General features: G+C 45.2%; 2 protein-coding genes across 4 annotated transcripts in view; one reads left to right on the top strand and one right to left on the bottom strand.

Moving 5' to 3' along the window:
* PDE1B (phosphodiesterase 1B) overlaps nt 1-22,865 on the top strand; it is a 470,076-nt gene that overhangs the window by 90,285 nt on the left and 356,926 nt on the right. The window lies entirely within an intron of this gene.
* LOC149450767 (uncharacterized) lies at nt 16,782-21,733 on the bottom strand. Its single transcript, XM_089691348.1, has 2 exons — nt 21,516-21,733; nt 16,782-17,766 (listed from the first exon to the last, which is right to left on the bottom strand). The coding sequence occupies exons 1-2, from the start codon at nt 21,673-21,675 to the stop codon at nt 17,171-17,173; spliced, it is 756 nt and encodes a 251-aa protein (XP_089547474.1). The 5' UTR covers nt 21,676-21,733; the 3' UTR covers nt 16,782-17,170.

The following is a 22,865-nucleotide window of genomic DNA, read 5'->3' as shown; positions in this document are numbered from 1 at the left end:
ACAAGACCACTGATAATCTCCCTCGATCTGGGGCTCCACGCAAGATCCCACCCCATGGGGTCAAAATGATCACAAGAACGGTGAGCAAAAATCCCAGGACCACACGGGGGGACGTAGTGAATGACCTGCAGAGAGCTGGGACCAACGTAACAAAGGCTACCATCAGTAACACACTACGCCGCCAGGGACTCAGATCCTGCAGTGCCAGACGTGTCCCCCTGCTTAAGCCAGTACATGTCCGGGCCCGTCTGAAGTTTGCTAGAGAGCATTTCGATGATCCAGAAGAGGATTGGGAGAATGTCATATGGTCAGATGAAACCAAACTAGAACTGCTTGGTAGAAACACAGCTCGTCGTGTTTGAAGGAGAGAGAATGCTGAGTTGCATCCAAAGAACACCATACTTTGGGGCTGTTTCTCCTTAAAAGGGACCAGGACGACTGATCCATGTACAGGACAGAATGAATGGGGCCATGTATCATGAGATTTTGAGTGCAAACCTCCTTCCATCAGCAAGGGCATTGAAGATGAAACATGGCTGGGTCTTCCAATATGACAATGATCCCAAACATACCGCCCGGGCAACGAAGGAGTGCCTTCGTAAGAAGCATTTCAAGGTCCTGGAGTGGCCTAGACAGTCTCCAGATCTCAACCCCATAGAAAACCTTTGGAGGGAGTTGAAAGTCTGTGTTGCCCAGCGACGGCCCCAAAACATCACTGCTCTAGAGGAGATCTGCATGGAGGAATGGGCCAACATACCAGCAACAGTGTGTGCCAACCTTGTGAAGACTTACAGGAAACGTTTGACCTCTGTCATTGCCAACAAAGGATATATAACAAAGTATTGAGATGAACTTTTGATATTGACCAAATACTTATTTTACACCATAATTTGCAAATAAATTTTTTCCAAATCAGCCAATGTGATTGTCTGGATTTTCTTTCTCATTTTGTCTCTCATAGTTGAGGTCTACCTATGATGCCAATTACAGGCCTCTCTCATCTTTTTAAGTGGGAGAACGTGCACAATTGGTGGCTGACTAAATACTTTTTTGCCCCACTGTATATAAGCGATCACATAATCTCTGTTCAGCTGCATAAGGGGCTTGGAGAGGCAGAGGTGCAGAAAAAGCAGTACACTGATCTTCCCAGTGAATGGCTATGAAGCAGGATTGTCAGCAGAAGTCTTGGCCATTAGAGAACAGACAGGCTATTCTTCCAGCACAACCAGAAACCACGCTGGTTTGGATGTGCTCTCATGCCTAGCGTGGTCACTTTGAATTAGGAAAGCAGGGAGACTGGCAGAATCACCAGGTATTTCACACAAAGGAAGCAATACAAAGAGAACAGAATACGTTTTAACATAAGTACATGGTACAGCAGGCACATATTAGGAATATGACATGCTGGGGTTACATATTCCTTAAAAGTACAGCCAATCAAACATGAACATTGTTTTTGTAAAATGACATAGGAGGCAGGTTCCAATTTTCAATCTTGTATTTATCCCCTGCATCTCTCTAAGCTGTTAGTGAAATCCTTATAAATTTATATAGCTGTCAAAATGTTCATGTTTAAATCATCGTAAAGTTAGGGTAGTCCATGTTATCTGCACTGCCCTTTTTTTAAACTCTTTATGCAGTAGCTTTACACACTTACTGAAATATGAAACGGAGGTTGTACTGCACAGAATCATGTGACAGGATGATGTAGACACGCCTGTTAGCAGTTGGAAAAGTATACTGAATCTGATAGCAAAGGTTCATTTATTGCTTTGTTAAAGATTTATTAAATAGACTTTTTGACTTTATCACCACATGGTGAATTTTAATAGCATTAACATTTAAAGCGGTATTAAACCCAAAAACAAAACCATTGCATATTGCAAATTACTAATCCTTTTATGGGATGACTGCATTTTTTTCTTTTTTTACTTTATTTTCACCTGACAATCCACAGTAACACATTTCTTGTCTTTGCACTGGAGTAGTAACAGAGACACCTTTGGATAGCAGCAATGTTAGTCTTGGTCCTGGAAGTGGGTAATATTAGATGCACTAGCAAATTTAGATGGATAAATAAAAGCTGACCATTATAAACACCTCTGTCAGTGGTAAATGGTTTGTCTCAACCCTCTAACTACAACTTTTGCCAGACAGCTTGGTCTGTTAAATGAAGTTGAAAAATAATAGAATCAATGGTTGGATCACCAGGTGAAAATAAAAACAGCTAAATAAGAAAACAAATGCAGTTACCACATTGACAAATTGCAAACTGCAATATAATACATTTCTTTTTTGGGTTTAATACTCATTTACTGTTTAATATTACTTTTCTTTGGCATAGCTGGTTAGGGTATACCTGTCGGTGGAGAAATATGTGAGCTGACATTACTGTCTTCCTTCTCAAAATGCTAGTTGCCTGGCTGTATTTGGTTTTATTACAAATCATTTACTGCCCTGGACCAGTATGCAGCAAAAGAAAGTCATAGGAAAGCCAGAATTCCAATATGTCTATACTTGTCCTGGGACAGAAGCCATTATAGAGACTCTGGGGTTGATTTACTAAAACTGGAGAGTGCAACTTCTGGTGCATCTCTGCATAGAAACCAAACAGCTTCCAGGTTTTTTTTTTGTCAAAGTTTAATTGAACAAGCTGAAGTTAGCAGCTGATTGGCTATCATGCACATCTGCACCAAATTCCGAGAGCTGCTGATGGGTATGGGTAGTACAGGCCAGGGGCGGACTGACAACTCATGGGGCCCCCGGGCAATAGGGGATCATGGGGCCCCTGTGTCCTTGCCCAAACTCAAAAAAGCCTATGAAAAAGGTACCAGGGGCATCTCATGGGGCCCCCTACTGACCCCAGGCCCTAGGGCAGTGCCCGAGTTTCCAAATGGTCAGTCCGCCCCTGGTACAGGCTTTGTCTGAATGCTGGGCCGTTCCGATGGGGCAAAGCTCTGACATATCTACATTAAAGTGATACTAAACCCAGGACCCTGCATTCACTATATCCAGTCGCCCACAGTACACAGAACATGAAAATGCAATTATTTTAGTAAATATAAACTGCTAAATACCTTTTCTCATCAGCAGTTAGAGCAGTCTTGTGACTTCAGCAGAGCAGTGCGTAAGGGCTCATGTACACGGGGCGTTTGGAAAACTGTTCTGAATGATGGAAACTGACTGCTGGAAAACGTAGGTTAAAATACATCAGTTTAGCCGTGGTTGCATGTCGCGTTTATGCACGTTTGCATTTAGAAGCGTTTTTAAAAGATAACCTCAGGAGACCTTCACAAATGCCCAGAATGCACTGAAAAATAGTGAAAATTTAACTATTTCAGACATTTTGAGAGGAATAGAGAGAGCAGAAGCAGAGAGAGCAGTATGTGTTGAGATGACTTGTCTTTTCTGGTTGTATTCACTATGGATCCCATCATGAGCATAATGCGGCATGTTCTACCATTGTTTACTTCACGAGAAACCTGGAACTGACTGCGCTGGTGTACTGGGTCATTTGAATACATGGAAAACGCTTTGCATGCATTTCTGATGATGAAAAAAGGCTCTGGACAGCATCTGGACATGGAACATTTAAAAAACGCCTCTAAACGCAAACACTTATAAACGTGGTTAACCGTGATTACAAGTGTTTACACGTGTTTACAAGCGTTTGAAACGCCGGTAAAATCTACTCCTGAACACAAGTTTTGTGCGTTAAAAAAACGACTGTAAACTCAACTGCCTGTAAACGACTAAATGATTATGTGAACATAGACACATAGGAAAACATTAGGGAGAGTTCAGGGGCTGCTGAAAAATACGCTCAACAGCTCCTGAACATCAGTTTAGGAGCTGCAGTGTACATGAGCCCTTAAGCTTGTAGGAGGAGTTTTTTTTTCTGCTCTAGGAGGATGTGAAAGTCCTGACCCTCGGTCTGGATAGTGCTGATAGGCCCTGTGCTGATCACATGCACCCTCCCAAGAAAAAAAAAAACCTCACTAGCAATACACACCAAACTGAGCATGTGCATGTGACTACGAATTCAGTCTGTATCAGGTGGTCATTTCAACAAGAGGAGCAGAGAATAAAGGATCAAACAGCCATTTTACACAATGCAGAGGATTAACCCCTTAGGTTGCACAGTGAGTATAACAAGCATGCTTTACTGCATATACAGACTGATTTTACTGTTGTGGGTCTAGTAACACTTTAATTCTCACCTTATACATTCCTATTGGCCCATCAGTATAATAGTCTGCCTCAGCAGCTACCAGGAATGTGTGGAAGACAGGAAGCAATGGGCAGGTTTCAGCACCATGAGGAATAGCTGAATAAGTCAGCGAAAATCCCAAACATACTGGCATGCCATTGTCAGTGTAGGTAGAGAATACTAGAAGTGCCCGCAGGTGTGTGCAGTCACCTCTAGGTGCTTGCATATCATTTCTTACAGTATCTCTAAAAGGACGAAGGCTCTTTAAAGCCAAACACCAGCATAACAATCAAGCAAGTAATATCTTTGGATGCAAAGGTCAGCCTACATAGCCCACATATTTCCCTCATGATAGGTACACTGATTGCCGTGTCCAAATCTAATCTGGTTTATTTTAGTCATTTATCAAATCCTTCTTTTAAATCAGATATGAGAGTGGATCGTTGTACAGAGTCAAGTGCAAGGCTGAATAATCACTATCCCAAAGTAATAACAGTTGAGTGATTCATGGTAGAGGGGCACCACCTGCTATTTACAAGAACAGCCCGCTGTAGAGAGGAAGATACAAATGGTGAGCCATGGTGACACTGCAACTTTATCCTCCTATATGGTAGCCAGGGGTGGACTGACCATTTGGAAACTCAGGCACTGCCCGAGGGCCTGGGGTCAGTAGGGAGCCCCATGAGATGCCCCTGGTACCTTTTTCATAGGCTTTTTTGAGTTTGAGCAAGGGTTTGAGTTTATACAGGGGCCCCATGATCACCTATTGCCCGGGGGCCCCATGAGTTGTCAGTCCGCCCTTGATGGTAGCTTTCCTATGTGATTTGCTTTCTGAAAAATTGCACTAAACATACACTGCTCAAAAAAATTAAAGGAACACTTTTTAATCAGAGTACAGCTTCAAGTCAATTAAACTCCTGGGATATTGATCTGGTCAGTTAAGTATCAGAGAAGGTTGTTAATCAGTTTCAGCTACTTTGGAGATGGGCAACAATGAGATGACCCCCAAAACAGGAATGATTTTACAGGTGGAGGCCACTGACATTTTGTTCTCTACTCATCTTTTCTGACTGTTTTCACTAGTTTTGCATTTGGCTAGGGTCAGTGTCACTACTGGTAGCCTGAGGCGATACCTGGACCCTACAGAGGCTGCACAGGCAGTCCAGCTCCTCCAGGATGGCACATCAATACGTGCCATTGCCAGAAGGTTTGCTGTGTCTCCCAGTACAGTCTCAAGAGCATGGAGAGGATTCCAGGAGACAGGCAGCTACTCTAGTAGAGCTGGACAGGACTGTCCTTAACCCATCAGCAGGACCGAATTAAGAATTGATGGCACCCATGCACATCTGCAATAGGCAGCACATTTTTGTTGATGATTAGGGCACTATCACATTGACTCACAGAGCTGGTGTAGTGAAGGGTACCCAAAGTTTTAATTCTCCTTACCTGCAGTTTCTTATAGACTTCTACTACGTCCTACTTTTCTGTTGTATTTTCTGAAAGCACACCAAAAACACGGGACATAATAGAAGTCTGTGGGAAACTGCAGGTAACCCGCACAAAAAACACTGGCAGTACACAATACCTAACTGCAGTGAGTCAATGTGAAAGCAGAATACAAAATAAAAAAAGTGCAGCGGAACATTTTAATTGTGCTAAAAAAATTACTATCACCACAAACATTTTTGGATCTCCCAGAGCTCACAGGAGCTCATACAACCCCCTGAACAGCCTCCTCCCTGTGTCTCTCTGGGCCTCTCTCATACCCACATGTGCTGCCACAACTAGCAAGCAAAGAGCGCCTTTAAGCACATCCCAGAGATTGCTAGAGCACATCCCAGAAAGCTATGTGAGCGTCCAATCAGCCCTTAGCAACCGATGACATCATCGGTTGGTAGGAAGCAGGAGGGAGGCCAGCTCAGCTTTCTGAGTGCCTGTGGCAGCTGCATACAAGTTTGAACCAGCGGAATGGCACCACTGTAATAATAAAAAGGCTTAACCAATGGCAAAGAATCTAATACTAGATGGATGCCTTAGTTGGGGGAGTTTTTGGTCATTTTGCCGCGGCACTCCTGGGGACTCTTCACGGAACCCCGGTTGAGAAACGCTGCTCTAATGGGCTCTGTGCTCACTGCCCATAGAGCACCACAGAGCTCGATTGGCTTTCGCCATTGAACACCACTGGTGCCCTGTGCTTTTCACAGATGAGAGCAGGTTCACCTTGAGCGCATGTGACAGACAGGAAGGGTCTGGAGAAGCCGTGGAGAACATTATGCTGCCTGTAACATCATTCAGCATGACCGTTTTGGTGGTGGGTCAGTGATGATCTGGGGAGGCATATCCATGGAGGGACGCACAGACCTCTACAGGGTAGACAATGGCACCCTGACTGCCATCAGGTATCGGGATGAAATCCTTGGACTCATTGTCAGACCCTACACTAGTGCAGTGGGTCCTGGTTCCTCCTGGTGCATGACAATGCCCAGCCTCATGTGGCGAGAGTATGCAGGCAGTTCCTGGAGGATGAAAGAATTGATACCATTGAATGTCCCCCATGCTCGCCTGACCTAAATCCAGTAGAACATCTCTGGGATATCATGTTTAGGTCCATCCGACGCTGCCAGGCTGCACCTCAGTGATGCCCTGGTCCAAATCTGGGAGGAAATACCCCAGGACACCATCCATCTTCTCATTAGAAGAAGATGGATGTACCATTTTGCGTTGCTATGAAATTTCAGCAAAACGGATCATTTTTTCACTTTGATTTTCAGGGTGTCTTTGAATTCAGTCCTCTGCAGGTTGATAATTTTCATTTCCATCAAACAATGGGACATCCTTACGTTACCCATTCCATATCAGTATAGATATCTAGCATGATATTTTTCCCCATTGAGATCTGATGTGTTTTCAAAGTGTTCCTTTAATTTTTTCTTTTAACTTTTTTGTGCAGTGTACATTAAAGGATAAGTTTACTTTTTACACAAAAATAATAAAAGCAGGTAAAAAAAAGTGCATTTATTATTTTGTCTGCAGTAGATTGCTGGTGCCAGGCAGGTCTCCTGCAGGTCTGTCAGTATATTTGCTTGCCCGTACGAGATGTATGAGCAAGCTGATATACTGACAGGAAGATTCAATTAACTTCCATGAACTTCCACAGCACCGTGGTAGTTCATTGAAAGCTGCAAGCTGATAGCTGCTAAGGCTGTCTGGACTTGTAGTGCATTCATTCATGGAACTCTGTGAATGAATGACACGGCTGTGTGGGCAGAGCCCTGCACGGCTGAGCTGTTTTCAAATTTGACAGATAGTTTGGAGAAACTTCTCCCTGTACTTCTGACAGAGGGAGGGGGAGCAGCGGGTGGAGGCTGCAGCATTGGGAACATGTTACAGGTTCCCAAAGGTGAACATATCCTTTAAAGTGATACTAAAGCCATTTTTTTTATTTCATATCAGAAAGGCCAGACTTAAGCCGGCCATACTCAGTTTCAGGGGCGGACTGACCATTTGGAAACTCGGCACTGCCCGAGGGCCCGGGGTCAGTAGGGGGCCCCATGAGATGCCCCTGGTACCTTTTTCATAGGCTTTTTTGAGTTTGGGCAAGGACACAGGGGCCCCATAATCCCTATTGCCCGGGGGCCCCATGAGTTGTCAGTCCGCCCCTGGTCAGTTCGAATCCTGACTGTTACAGCAGGGACTGGCTGAGATTCGAACCATGTATGGGCAGACTGAATGCACCCAAGTTGATCAATTGATTAACTTGGGTACAATTAGAATGTTGGATTTTACATGCGATTATTGCTAGCAACTATTATAGCCACTAGCAGTAATCACTGTTCTTCTGGTAGGGACCCCCCTGCTGAGAAAACATAATGATTTAGTGGGGAGATTCTCCCATCAATCAGCACTGACTGTCAGTCACTGAATCTAGCGATGGCCAGCTTTTCACATCTTACACATAATGGGGATAGATTTACTAAATCAGGTGCACACAGAATCTGGTGCCCCTGTACATAGTAACTAATCAACTTCTAACTTCAGCTTGTTCAATTAAGCTTTGACAATAAAACTTAGAAGCTGATTGGTTACTATGCAGAGCTGTACCAGGTTTTGTGTGCACCAGTTTTAATAAATTCCCCCAGTGTATGACCCTCTTCATTGTAAATTAATCTTCTTGTATGCACAGGCTATCTCCAAACTGCTGCTCCCCCTTCCTTGTTTGTGGGTGTCTCCTTTGCCCCTTGGGGGGGGGAGGGGACAGAGTGGAGAGGTCTTTGGATTTCAACTGAAGCCAGCCATATAGGCATTGACATTTGGCTGGTTTGTTTAGCGGGGACAGGCCAATTTTTCATCCATGTATGAAAACTGGTTGTACAGAAGTCGATCTACAGATCGACTTCTGTACAACCAGCCTATCGGATATATGCTGCTCGATCATTGTATTCTGATGGCGGGGAAGTCTCTCCACTATTATAACACAGTAGTTTAGTGGAGTGATTCTCCCATCCACATTGACTGTGTGGATAGGGGAATCGGGTCACTTTTTTTTGTTCAGCCTGCTGTTGATCTATGGACACAGCATCCACCATCATAAAAACATTAATGTAATTATCATCCTTTAATTAAACTTAAGCTTTAAATTTATAGAATACCTACTCAGGCAGTCCCTAGACATTTTGAAGAGTAGTAAATTTGGAATCCTCCATAAAAAGTCCTATCTCTACACATTCCTTGCTCATAGTGCCTCCCTACTGTCATATCTTGCCTTTGGTTAGGTCATGCAGAAAAGATAATTTTCTATTTGGTTTTGGGCTCCCACCTGTGAACACTATTTCTGTCTGATATGATGATATGTGACAGAGCGGAAGTAATTGAACATGTCCGTCTCAGTTGCTGTTTACCCCCAGGGCTTGAAGTTGTCTGGAAAGAAGGTATTTTTAAAAACCTGATGAATAAAGACTATGATATTATTTTAAACGAGGAGCACTTGACATCTCTAGAGATATTCAATTAATTTTTTTACTTACTTTATTGCCGTGGGGGAGCAACATATATACGATTTAGCACTTAGCGCCCCCGGATGCTATGTCTGTCCTGCTTGCAGTAGATTGTGGTGTTCAATAGCACAGGTGATCTAGAGTACATGTGGGAAGGAGGGGGATCCTCTTTTTTTTCCCTGGCAGTGAACCTTTCACTTCAGTTTTAGACCTGCTGTGCTACAAACAGTTTCGACATTTTTAAACGTTGCTCTACAATCATTTTTACAGTGCAGTTTCTTATACATGTTAACATAGATGTACAACAAATGCCATGTTTTTTTTAATAAAATATTTTTCCTCATCCTTTTTTTTTGCATAGCATTTTTAGGTCATGTTTCCTAATGGTGACAACAGTGGATCATAATGTCATAATGTATGTTGACATGGCCACTAGAAATGTGAAATTCAGTTCGTTCAAATTCGTTTTTCAGATGAAAATTCCATTCCAGATTTGGATGTATTTGAATTTCTGAATGGACATAGTAAGGAATCTGAATGCATAAAAAACCAAAAAAAACAAAATGTGGATGAATTCAGATGCCTTCAGAAGCAGGTTGTTAACGTGTTGGCGAATGCTGCGTCGTTAACAACCATGATATAAATAGCGTAGGGTTCCCCCCTTAATCCATACCAGGCCTTTTGGGTCTGCTATGGATTTTAAGGGGAACTCCATGGCAAAATGTAAAAAAAAATGGCATGGGGTTCCCCCCAAAATCTGAATCCATACCAGGCCCTTAGGTCTGGTATGCATTTTAAGGGAAACCCCAATACTTGGTTTGGGGGAGGGGGGTTTCCCCAAATGGCGAAAATATGAAACAAAGTCCAAAATGATTTGGTCCATTAACAAAATGGATAGTTTATTTAATGAATGAATCAGAAAACAAAATGAAACAAAATTTTCCAGCGTGCACATTTCTAATGGCCACTTGTAGTTCTGTGACAGATTCCTAATGCAGAAGGACAATTGGGAGACAGGGACAGATCGTTGAGCCCCTATAATAGGAAATACCTGCAAAAAGAACCTTAAAGAAGTATTAAACCATTAGCATTTTTTAGCTGAACAGGTTAAAGACTTTCCCCAGTAAATTATGTGTTAAAATTCTTACCCCAGTATTTGCAGTTTAATAATTTCAATGCTTCTGGCTCCTGTTCTCTCAGTGCTGCTTTCCTGAATTTCAGATCTTCACTGGAAAGAGTTAAAAGTGGATAGTGCAGTATGGAGCCAATATGTTAGCTTGGAGAAGGGAAGGGGGGAGGAGAAGGGGAGTGTCTTGCCATCCTAGTCTACAGGGCTGTATGTTTCTATAGAAGCACACAGTGTAGGGAGACACAGCTCTATTCCCTGAAAAGGTGGCTCCATGGACACCACAAGAGGAAAGAGCCTCCCTAAAAAAGGGAACCTGGGGCAGTGGTCATGGCACCAGTTTAAACTGAAACATGGGCAAAAATTAAAAGATAAAGAAGCTGCATACTCAGTAATAATAAATCAGCTGCTGAAAGTGCTTAAAGAAACTGAGGGTTTAATATCACTTTAATGACAGGATCACTCAGTATAATTTTATTATAAGCTGCAGATTTAAAATATTGTAAATCATTTTTGAAATTGTATTCACTTGGTAAAGCGTACATGAGATTTTAGTGATTGGGTTTACATATACTTTAATTCTATTTGACCTAAAAAGGTAGTGCATTATATCTTCTTGGTGCTCTAAAGCTGAGCACACATTGTTCTTCTATTTGATTGTAATTTTCAGTGGAGATTGTTGTTTTATTTGCAGTACAGACCAGAGATTCAGCTTGTCTTTCTGCTAAAGCAACCAAGTGCCAGAGTTCTAGCTTTTGTCGGTTGATAACTATTACTGCACACGTCCAACAGGGCATCATGCCCAGTCTTTCTAATACTTTAGAGATCTGTTTAAAGGACTGACATTGTTACTAAAGCAGATCACGTACACAGCATCATAAAGGTTAATGGATGTTTAGATTTATTACAAGGAAAAAGTGTAGTCTTGCTGCTGGAGTACTAATTGTTAAATTCTGTTACATTTTATATGATACACCAACACAATTAATGGTTATTGTAATGTCTGATAGACTGGATCCAAATATTTCTGAGTGTCACCATGCTAATATGACAGTAAAACCGTCTGCCGCACATCAGATATGCATGCACACATTCGCTTCCATACATACATAGCAGAGGATTATAACAAAAGCTGTCTGGGCAAGCGCACAGGGATGAAGTAGATGAAGGTCGGCCCTTACTTAAAATAATTGCTCCATATATAACCTTCACAAGTAGCAAAGTATTGAAGTACATTTTCCTGTGTTTAGGATTTCATTGCTTTACCACTGACTATGCAATAAAAATCAGATATTCAGTGCTTATTTATTTCTATTAATATTGCATATAATATATATTTATAACATTATATATATTAAAAAATTATATAAAAAGAAAAAAGAAAATTGGATTGCTGCACATAAAAAACTTTTATTGTTGAAAAATCACCATACAAAAGGGTGATCTAAAAAAATGGACAAAGCCAAGCCATATGTCATAGTGTTCAACAAACAGTATTGGACTATTATGTTAACACCCTTCTTCAGATCAAAACACATATTGAAATACAAAATGCTACCAGTACTTAGATCAGTTATATAAATGGAATCAATTATAAAATTAACCACAAATTGAATGCACATCAGATGAACGTCTTCTAGTAAAGGTGGCGGTTTAAGAGTGAAAATTCTGTTAGGAAGAAATGTCCCTATATTAAAAATGTGGAATGTAGACATAAATACCTATTATAAAAAGCACACACACATACAGGTGAAACTCAAAAAATTATAATATCGTGCAAAAGTTCATTTATTTCAGTAATGCAACTTAAAAGGTGAAACTAATATATGAGATAGGCTCATTACATGCAAAGCAAGATAGTTCAAGCCGTGATTTGTCATAATTGTGATGATTATGGCTTACAGCTCATGAAAACCCCAAATCCACAATCTCAGAAAATTAGAATATTGTGAAAAGGTGCAATATTCTAGGCTCAAAGTGTCCCACTCTAATCAGCTAATTAAGCCATAACACCTGCAAAGGGTTCCTGAGCCTGTAAATGGTCTCTCAGTCTGGTTCAGTAGGAATCACAATCATGGGAAAGACTGCTGACCTGACAGTTGTGCAGAAAGCCATCATTGATACCCTCCATAACAAGGGAAAGCCTCAAAAGGTAATTGCAAAAGAAGTTGGATGTTCTCAAAGTGCTGTATCAAAGCACATTAATAGAAAGTTATATGGAAGGGAAAAGTGTGGAAGAATAAGGTGCACAAGCAGCAGGGATGACCGCAGCCTGGAGAGGATTGTCAAGAGAAGGCCATTCAAAAGTGTTGGAGACTTTCACAAGGAGTGGACTGAGGCTGGAGTCAGTGCATCAAGAGCCACCACACACAGATGGATCCTAGATATGGGCTTCAAATGTCGTATTCCTCTTGTCAAGCCGCTCCTGAACAACAAACAACGTCAGAAGCGTCTTACCTGGGCTAAAGAAAAACAGACCTGGTCTGTTGCTCAGTGGTCCAAAGTCCTCTTTTCTGACGAGAGCAACTCATCAGAAGAATGGAGAGGCACACACTGCAAGATGTTTGAAGTCCAGTGTGAAGTTTCCACAGTTTGTGTTGATTTGGAGAGCCATGTCATCTGCTGGTGTGGTCCACTGTGCTTCATTAAGTCCAGGGTCAACGCAGCCGTCTACCAGGAGATTTTGAAGCACTTCATGCTTCCTTTTGCAGACGAGCTTTATGGGGATGCTGACTTCATTTTCCAGCAGGACTTGGCACCTGCCCACACTGCCAAAAGCACCAAAACCTGGAACAATGACCATGGGATTACTGAGCTTGATTGGCCAGCAAAATCGCCTGACCGGAACCCCATAGAGAATCTATGGGGCATTGCCAAGAGAAAGATGAGCGACATGAGACCGAACAATGCAGAAGAGCTGAAGGCCGCTATTGAAGCATCCTGGTCTTCCATAACACCTCAGCAGTGCCACAGGCTGATAGCTTCCATGCCATGCTGCATTGAGGCAGTAATTGCTGCAAAAGGGGCCAAAACCAAATACTGAGTACATATGCATGCTTATACTTTGCAGAGGTCCGATATTGTTCTATGTACAATCCTTGTTTTATTGATTGCATGTAATATTCAAATTTTCTGAGATTGTGGATTTGGGGTTTTCATGAGCTGTAAGCCATAATCATCACAATTATGACAAATCACGGCTTGAACTATCTTGCTTTGCATGTAATGAGTCTATCTCATATATTAGTTTCACCTTTTAAGTTGCATTACTGAAATAAATGACCTTTTGCCTGATATTCTAATTTTATATATATATATATATATATATATATATATATATATATATATATATATAAAGGAAAAACCAAGGAGAGATGAAAAAGTGTATATATATATATAATTTTTGGATTTGTATATACATGTGTGTATATATATATATATATATATATATATATATATATATATACACACATGTATATACAAAGGCCAAAAATTAAAAAAAAAAAAAAAATATATATATATATATATATATATACACACATACACTCACTGGCCACTTTATTAGGTACATCTAGCTAGTGTCAAGAAAATAACCCCACACCATCACACCACCACCACCAGCCTGAACCATTGATACAAGGCAAGATGGATCCATGCTTTCATGTTATTTATGCCAAATTCTGACCCTACCATCTGAATGTTGCAACAATCAGTCTGCGCATTCTCTTCTGACCTCTGACATCAACAAAGCATTTTCGTACACACAACTGCTGCTCACTGGATATTTTCTCTTTTTCGGACCATTCTCTGTAAACCCTAGAGATGGTTGTGCGTGAAAATCCCAGTAGATCAGCAGTTTTTGAAATACTCAGACCAGCCCGCCGGGCACCAACAACCATGCCACATTCAGAGTCACTTAAATACCCTTTCTTCCCCATTCTGATGCTCAGTTTGAGCTTCAGCAAGTTGACTTCAGCACGTCTGCATACCTAAATGCATTGAGTTGCTGCCATGTGATTGGCTGACTAGCAATTTGTGTTAACAAGCAATTGAACAGGTGTACCTGATAAAGTGGCCATTGAGTGTGTATGTATGTATGTATGTATGTATTATCTATCTATCTATCTATCTATCTATCTATCTATCTATCTATCTATCTATCTATCCATATCAATACATTGTATTAAAATATATATAAAAATATAAAATCTAAAAATAAATGTAAAAAAAAATTATTTGATAATTAAAAGTGTAAAAATAGTTTAAAAATTCATACAACTTCATAAAAAATAATCTTTACTGTTATTTCCGTCTGTGTCAGTTGCTATACACTGCTAGATCTGCACTGTTGTCTGAAGCTCTGATAGGGAGTTTTTTTTCATTGTTTGGTTTATCTTGATTTAAAGCCAAATTCTTGGTATATTGATGGATCAAAATCAAGATGGAGCCCTGCTAAACTGCACAAAAGTCTGAATCCCCAGCAAGTGGCTGGGAATTTGGATTTTACCCCCCTCCCCCATCCCAGTGCCGTCGGGTGGCTGTGTAAGCAACCTTATGCTGGTGCTGGCCCTGTAGCCAGGCAATTATCATTTTGGTGGGATTTTGACAATGGCATTAGTTTTTAGGCTGCTTTCACACTGATCAGTATTTCTTCAGTTTGATGATTATCGTTAAAATCTATGGAACTCTTCACACTGGCCAGTTGTGGGTCCATTGCATTTTTCAAAGTCCTGTAAGCTGCATTTTTGGTACGTTTGGTGTGGTAAAAAAACAAACCAAAAACGCACCTCTTCTTTGATATGAATGAAAAACTATTTAAAAAAACAACAGCAAAAACGTATCAAAAGTACACCTGCAGTTGCATTTTTTGTGTGTGTTTGAGTCACAGGTGGAATACGTACCACAAACACAGCAAAAACATAGAGAAAACTAAGCAAAACCGCAGAAAAAACCTATGTGTTTTTATCTCGTTTTTGCAACCGAGCAGTGCAAACGTAGCCTTACTCTGATACTTTTCAAAAATGAGGAGAAAAATTAAAAGTGCTGCTCTCTGACATGACTCTTATGTCATGGTACGCAAAGCAAAACATGCTACACTAAGTGTACATCGCTCATTCGTGATACAGACAGGTCTTGTCAATACAGGATGGGTAAATGGTCCCTGCAGTACAGACCTAGCCTGTGAACCTTTTTTACAGTAGACCAAGCAGTCCCAGCTGAGTAGGTGGTTTGCTGTTTAATGGAGTGTGAGCATGAGCAATTCGTCTGCAGTGATGGCCTGTTTTTTTGTTGGCTTCAACATTTTATTTACATATTCAGATATGCTAAACAAAGGATACAGAATTTAAAATGAGAGATAGCACTGAATAGCTTTTAAAATTATACGCTGAGTGTCTAAGGATGCTTAGTGAAAACTCAGAAAAATGAAATGGCCCCATTAAAATCAAGTATACTCTTTATTTATGTGTGTGTTATATTCACAGTTTTGCTTTATCAAGAGCTTTTATAGGATTTTACTTGACTGTTGGACTTGCAGAATCCCGAGGCTAATACTTACCTACCCCCTTTAAAACACCACCACCCCTTCAAAACCTTCCCCCCAAATAAACACGCAACTCACTTTTTGGTGTAAAACCGGCCATAGCAGCCATTTATTTAACATAACTCAACATAATATCTTAGTACATTACCACCCGGGTCCAAGGTCTCTGAAGGCACCATTACTCCCATCACCAACTCGGCTGTATCTACTACTCAATGAAAGGCCCCCAGCCGCTACTACACCGCCTCGGGGACAATACTACTGTTACTTAACCCAGATACAGCCAAATGAACTCCCACATTACCAATATGACCTTTTATTGGGAAGGGACACCCATACCTACGATGGGCCCAACCCATAATTCCTCAACTTGTCACTCCACCACCGCCTTCAAAGACCCATCGACCCCTGCCAGCTGCCATGACAAACGAACAAACACTTCAGGACACAACAGCTATCCTGAACCTTGAACAAACGCCATGAACCCACATAAAACAAACACCACGAACAACCACCAAACAACAAAAACAACACCAGAACAAACACAATGACAAAACTATAACCAACACAACAAACAGAACGCAAACCAACTTCAGGGCGGGAGGGTGGGAGAAACCACCTCCGTGATGGCACAAGCTCCTACTGACTCCGACAAGACACAACCCCCCAATTCAAAACCTGCAAGACCACCCACAATGCTGCCTACACCAATCAAGTAAGTAACCACCCCCCATCCCCTTTTCCTTGCCTATACTCCACCCAAATTACACTCTCTGCCTCGTCTGCACGCCCCAGTCATGCTGGCCCTCCCTTATACTTCGCTCAGTCCAGGCCCTGACTTGACTGTTGGACTTGCAGAATCCCGAGGCTAATACTTACCTACCCCCTTTAAAACACCACCACCCCTTCAAAACCTTCCCCCCAAATAAACACGCAACTCACTTTTTGGTGTAAAACCGGCCATAGCAGCCATTTATTTAACATAACTCAACATAATATCTTAGTACATTACCACCCGGGTCCAAGGTCTCTGAAGGCACCATTACTCCCATCACCAACTCGGCTGTATCTACTACTCAATGAAAGGCCCCCAGCCGCTACTACACCGCCTCGGGGACAATACTACTGTTACTTAACCCAGATACAGCCAAATGAACTCCCACATTACCAATATGACCTTTTATTGGGAAGGGACACCCATACCTACGATGGGCCCAACCCATAATTCCTCAACTTGTCACTCCACCACCGCCTTCAAAGACCCATCGACCCCTGCCACAGCACACGAGTGTGAACCCTTACACTCGTGTAGCCCGCCACACACGTAATCCACGTTGGATACCATCCTGCAGGCCCAAGGACCACAGATCAATCCCAACTACATTAAGATGCACCCCATCCGAACGCAAATACCGCCAGGACTCCTCCTCTAGCTCCCTATGACGGACTGCTAGGCCACCATTCCTCACCACAAAACGCGCCACCTCCTTATTCACCTTAACTCGAGCCCTATTAATTTTTTCGACGGAACGGGCCATACGCCAATAAGCACGGGCCACTATGTCCGACCATACCAGCACTGTGTCCGGGAAAAAAGACCGAATCCGCAAAAAATCAAACTTGATGTCCCGGATAACCTCCCGCATGGAGCGCAACCCGAGATCATTACCCCCCACATGCAATACCAAAACATCTGGAGGCCGGTCCAAACGGGAATAGTGATGAATTTCCGGGACCGCCCTGGACCACAACATTCCCGGCACTCCAAGCCAACGAAGCCTCGCCTCCCCCCTCTCAAATCCCAGTTGCCGACCCTCTGGACGAACATCCGCCCTCTTAGCCCCCCAAAAAACATATGAATGGCCCAAGATCCATACCAAGCAGCCTTCGGAACCTGCAAAGAAACACACAAAAGAAGGGAGGAGGTAGAACCTTCACCACAAAGGCCCCCACAAAACAAACAAAAAACACAAAGTTAACAAAATACAAGTACCACAGAGACCAACACAACAACACCAAAACCTCTTTTTTTTTTTTTTTTTAATCACAAGAGCTGAGGACGCACATATAACTTGAACCTATCCGAAACCCAACGCCCAATCCGACGAACCACTTGATCACCTAACCCCCAGCGGGCGGCCTCCATAGCTGCCCCAATGCGAAACGAATGAGACGAGTAATGTTCCACACCCAACCCGGCAGACTGCAAACACCGTTTAAACACTGCCCCAAATTGGAATCGAGACAGAGCCATCCCATTCGTATGCAAAAAGAAAACCCCAGGAAGGTCAGGTCTCACCTCGAGAAATTCCCTAACCGCCCGGACCGGACAAATCCGAGAACTCGGAATCTCAGCCAATTCCACCCAGGTACCCCGACCCAAACGGTCCGTTTTTGACTTGCGCAGAAAAATGCGCAACCCACTACCCATCAAGACCACCTCATCTACGGCCAAACCACCCTCGCCCCACTTAGTCCGACTAACCAACTCCCCAACCCGAAAGGCCCCAAAAAATGCCAGCACAAAAGCCGCACGGAACAAAATCGCCTCATACAATGAGGAACAAATACAATTCAACTGGCCAACCACCACTTGAAGAACCTCAAAAGAAACCGGCCGTCTAGAATCAGGGACGGAACGGCCTTTTCTGTACCCCCGCATAGCCTGCCGAACAAGGAAATCCTTCGTCACGTCACGACCCCCCGCCAGTTTTTAAATGAAAAGCCAACCCCGCCAGCTTGCGAGACATCAAAGTTGCGGAAACACCCCTTTCAAAATTCCTACCGATGAAATAAAGCAGGAGGCATAGGGCATCATCCACCCCTAAACCACCCCCCACCTCACTCACCAGCTCCAGCCATTCCCGCCACACCTTCTCATAGAAAACCCAAGTGGACGCGCAAACTGATGTCTGAATCAAGGCCGCTGAAGAGGCAAGTCAATGCTCCACAAGTGATCCGGACAATCGATACCCCGTTGCTCCGCTTCTGGTGCCAACCGACGGAATCTGTCGCACTGAAAATGAGATAGAGCATCAGCAACTGAGTTATCCACGCCCGGAACATGTACAGCCAAAATAAAACAATTGAGACTCAAACAGTCCAAAACCAACCGCTGCAACATACGAACCACCGGCCGAGACGTGGCCGAAACACGGTTAATGGCATGAACCACGCTCAAATTATCACAATGAAAACGAATCCGTTTATTCCGGAAAACAGCACCCCACAAAGAAACAGCTAAAACGATGGGGAAAAGCTCCAGTAAGGTCAGATTGCGCAACAGACCCACCTCCCGCCATTGCAAAGGCCACGAACCCGCACACCACTGACCTTGAAAATAGGCCCCAAAACCGGCCGAGCCCGCCGCATCCGTAAAGAGTTCCAAATCAAAATTGGACACGACCCCATCCAACCAAAGTGATCTTCCATTATAGGAATCGAGAAACGACCTCCATACCCCCAAATCATCCCGTAGCTCACCTCACAGCCGAACCCTGTGATGCGGGGCTGCCACACCAGCCGTGGCAGCCGCCAAACGCCTGGAAAATATACGCCCCATGGGCATGATGCGACAAGCGAAATTTAACTTGCCTAGTAATGACTGCAATTCCCGAAGCCGAATCTTCCTGCACTGACCCACCGAAATCACCAACCCCCGGAGCTCCTCCATTTTATCCTGAGGCAAACGACATTCCATGGCCTCCGTATCGACAATAATTCCCAAAAAACACAATTCCGTTGTAGGACCCACCGTCTTATCCGAAGCCAAAGGAACGCCAAAATGCTCGAACACATGTTCCACCGTGCTCAGTAACGATGCACAGATGGAACTACCCGGAGGGCCAATACACAAAAAATCATCCAAATAATGGATGACAGATGCGAGCCCAGAAACATCCCTAACCGCCCATTCAAGAAAAGAACTAAAAGTCTCAAATAGAGAACAAGAAATGGCGCAGCCCATAGGCAAGCAACGATCAACAAATATGCACCCCTCCCATTTGCAACCCAGCAATCGGAGACAACTAGGATGCACCGGCAAAAGGCGAAACGCCGCCTCAATATCAGTTTTTTGCCAACAGGGCACCCCGACCAAACCGCCGCACCCATGAAATCGCCGCGTCAAAAGAAGTATAGGAAACCAAACACAAACCAGGGTCAATAGCATCATTGACGAACCCCCCCGCGGATGAGACAGGTGATGAATGAGTCTATATTTATTAGGCTCTTTCTTTGGAACAACCCCCAGCGGCGAAATTACCAAATCCGGCATAGGGGGGTCCACAAACAGGCCAGCCATACGACCCAATGACACCTCCTTTTGAATTTTTTCCCCAATAACCTCCGGGTGCAACCGCGCCGACCTCAAATTATCCGCCGCTGGAGGAACCACCGCCAATACACAAGGGATCAAAAAACCCTCAGAAAAACCCCGCTGCAACAAGGTTGCCGCTGCCTGATCAGGGTACCGCTTTAAAAACGGCAACATCCTTCCTACCCTCACCGGCGACATCCCTTTTTCCAGTGTCGCCACCTCTCCCCTGCCCTTGCTTAAAACACCGGGACAATGGGTGAACCCCCCCGCAACCCGAGCACTCATGACGGAATCGGCAGCCGGATCCAAACTTGCACGATCCCTCATTAAACTGCCAGCAGAAACCTTTTCTAAGCGGTTGTGCAACCATAGCTGTACCCCCGGCCCCCCCCCTGAAAGGGATGAGCTGCGGCCCGCCCCGGAGTCATAAGCTTCATCCACAGCCCGATATCCTTCCTCGTCATATCGTAACCACGCGATGCCCCCATAAACCCTCTGAGCTTCCCCTATGGCATCTAAGTAACAAAAAAGGGGGGAACAATGCTCCGGCGTCCTCTCACCAATAACGCTTGCCAGAATGGCAAACGCCTGAAGCCAATTAGAGAAGGTTCGGGGAATCAAACGATATCGCCGTTTTTCCTCCTCCTCCCTCTTACTCTCATCTGGCCGAACTTTGTCTAAGTTGAATTTCTCCAATGGCAACAAAGAAAATATTTCAACATATTCACCCCTCCAAATTTGCTCCTTCACCTCCGGCTTCAGATGAGCCCCCAAGGGCCCCTCGAAGCACACGTAAACTTTGCATTTCGCTGCATCCGCCAAACGCACACCATCAAACCCCGTCACCCCTTTATCTCCGCCATCAACCCCAGTATGATCCGCCGCCGCTTCCCCCCCCAGAGCCTCAGAACCAGAGCTAAAAGAACTAACCACCGCCGACCGCACTGCAGCAGAGGCACCAGCGACCTGCGGCCCAGCCACCGTAACCACCTGCGGGATAACCCCCGCAGCTTCACGTCCACCACCCCCAGGACCAACACCGCTCTCACATGCCGCAGCTTGCACCGCCGACCATGCAGCCAAAGGTGGCGCCGCACCCCGAGCAACCACCCCGCCTCACAACGCGCCAACACATCCCGAAAAACCCGACAATAGCATACTAACAACCCCCTCAGCCCCCGGGGAACCCCCCAGGGAAGACACATTAACCCTTGCAGCCCCAGGCCCGCTTGACGCCAAAGCAAGAGCGCCACTCCCCAGGTCCCGCGAACCCTCAAACCTAGAAGAAGAAGACAATGAGAAAACAGCCCCAGAATTCAACTCACCGGGCTGCAGTCGTTCACCGGGACCCACAGCCGCCAATCCGGATCCATGCAGGGATGAAGGGACCCCATCATCTTCGGAGCCGCTGAGCTCCCCTTCAGATCTCCACACCACAGGCTCCTGGTCCCAGGCCGCAACAGGCCTCGCTCCCGACTCTTGCATGGCTCCTGGGCCCGGGCGGCACACGGACAGGGTGGCCCCCGCCACACCGGAGCCCAGAGCCGCCGGATCATCCTTCCCACGCTGGGCTCACTGGGAGGCAGAGGAACTCCCAGCAGCCGAAGCCCCAACTGACAGGGGACCCTGTCCTGCTCCAGCACAGATCCGCTGCACAGGGGGGAGGTCCGCCCCCCCTCGACGGGCTCACTGGGCTGCCACTGAAAGCCCAGCAGCCGCAAGCTGACTCCCCACTGCAGACCGGGTCCCGGCTCCAGAGCCCGGGTGGCGCCCGGGAATGACATCATCCGGCGCCGCCCCCCCGGCGCTCCGAGCCGCCGTCTCCTGAGAGGCCCGCTGGACAGCAGAAGAGAGCCCAGCAGCCGCAGGCCGGCGAGGAAGCTGCCGAATCCCGGCTCCAGAACCCAGGCCGCACACAGGGGCCATGTCTAAACCCGCTGCCGGGCCGGAGCTCCGAGCCGCTAAGCCCCGCCCACTGCGGCCTCGTCGCTCCATAGAAGATGGCCCCGACATCGTGGTCCCGGCCTGTGACAAGGCGGCACCCTCCTGGGCCCGCCGTGAACCTGTCGAGCCCGATCCTCTTCTCCTTGGGGACGTGGACTCAGTCCCCCCCGAAGGCCGCCCGCCAGTCCTCCCATGCCGGGCCCCCACCGCTGCAGGCCCAAAGCCTGCAGGGCCAGCCGCATGGTCCTGCAGAATAGGTGAGTTGGCTGGGGAGCGGGTGGTATTAGATGTGCTCCTGCCAGGGGTCCGCCAGCGACGAGGATTCCTCCCAGCCCTCCCCGGAGAAGCAGGCCGACGCTTCACCGGCGGAGCTGGAGGGTACCCTAAGGGGCTCCCAGAACGGCGCAGAACCCGAGCTGTCACTTCTGGGCTAAAGCGCACCGGAGGCACAGACCGCCGAGCACGTGTGAGCCCAGTAGAAGGGCCCGGTGACGCGGGCCTGGGGCCTTGCAGCATGTCCGACAGCCTCTCCCTTAACCACCCTGAGCCATTGGCTTCAGCTGCCGCCCGCAATTGGGATAGCATCCCGTCTAAGTCACTCATGGCCTAGCTTTTTTCCCGTCGCAGGTACCAGCAAAAGAAGAAGAAACCACCTCCGTGATGGCACAAGCTCCGACTGACTCCAACAAGACACAACCCCCCAATTCAAAACCTGCAAGACCACCCACAAT

Source organism: Staurois parvus, unplaced genomic scaffold (assembly GCF_062004578.1).
Source record: "Staurois parvus isolate SC_StPar_1 unplaced genomic scaffold, SC_StPar_1.0 ptg000562l, whole genome shotgun sequence".
NCBI lineage: Eukaryota > Metazoa > Chordata > Amphibia > Anura > Ranidae > Staurois > Staurois parvus.
This window is presented reverse-complemented; position numbering and strand designations above follow the sequence as displayed.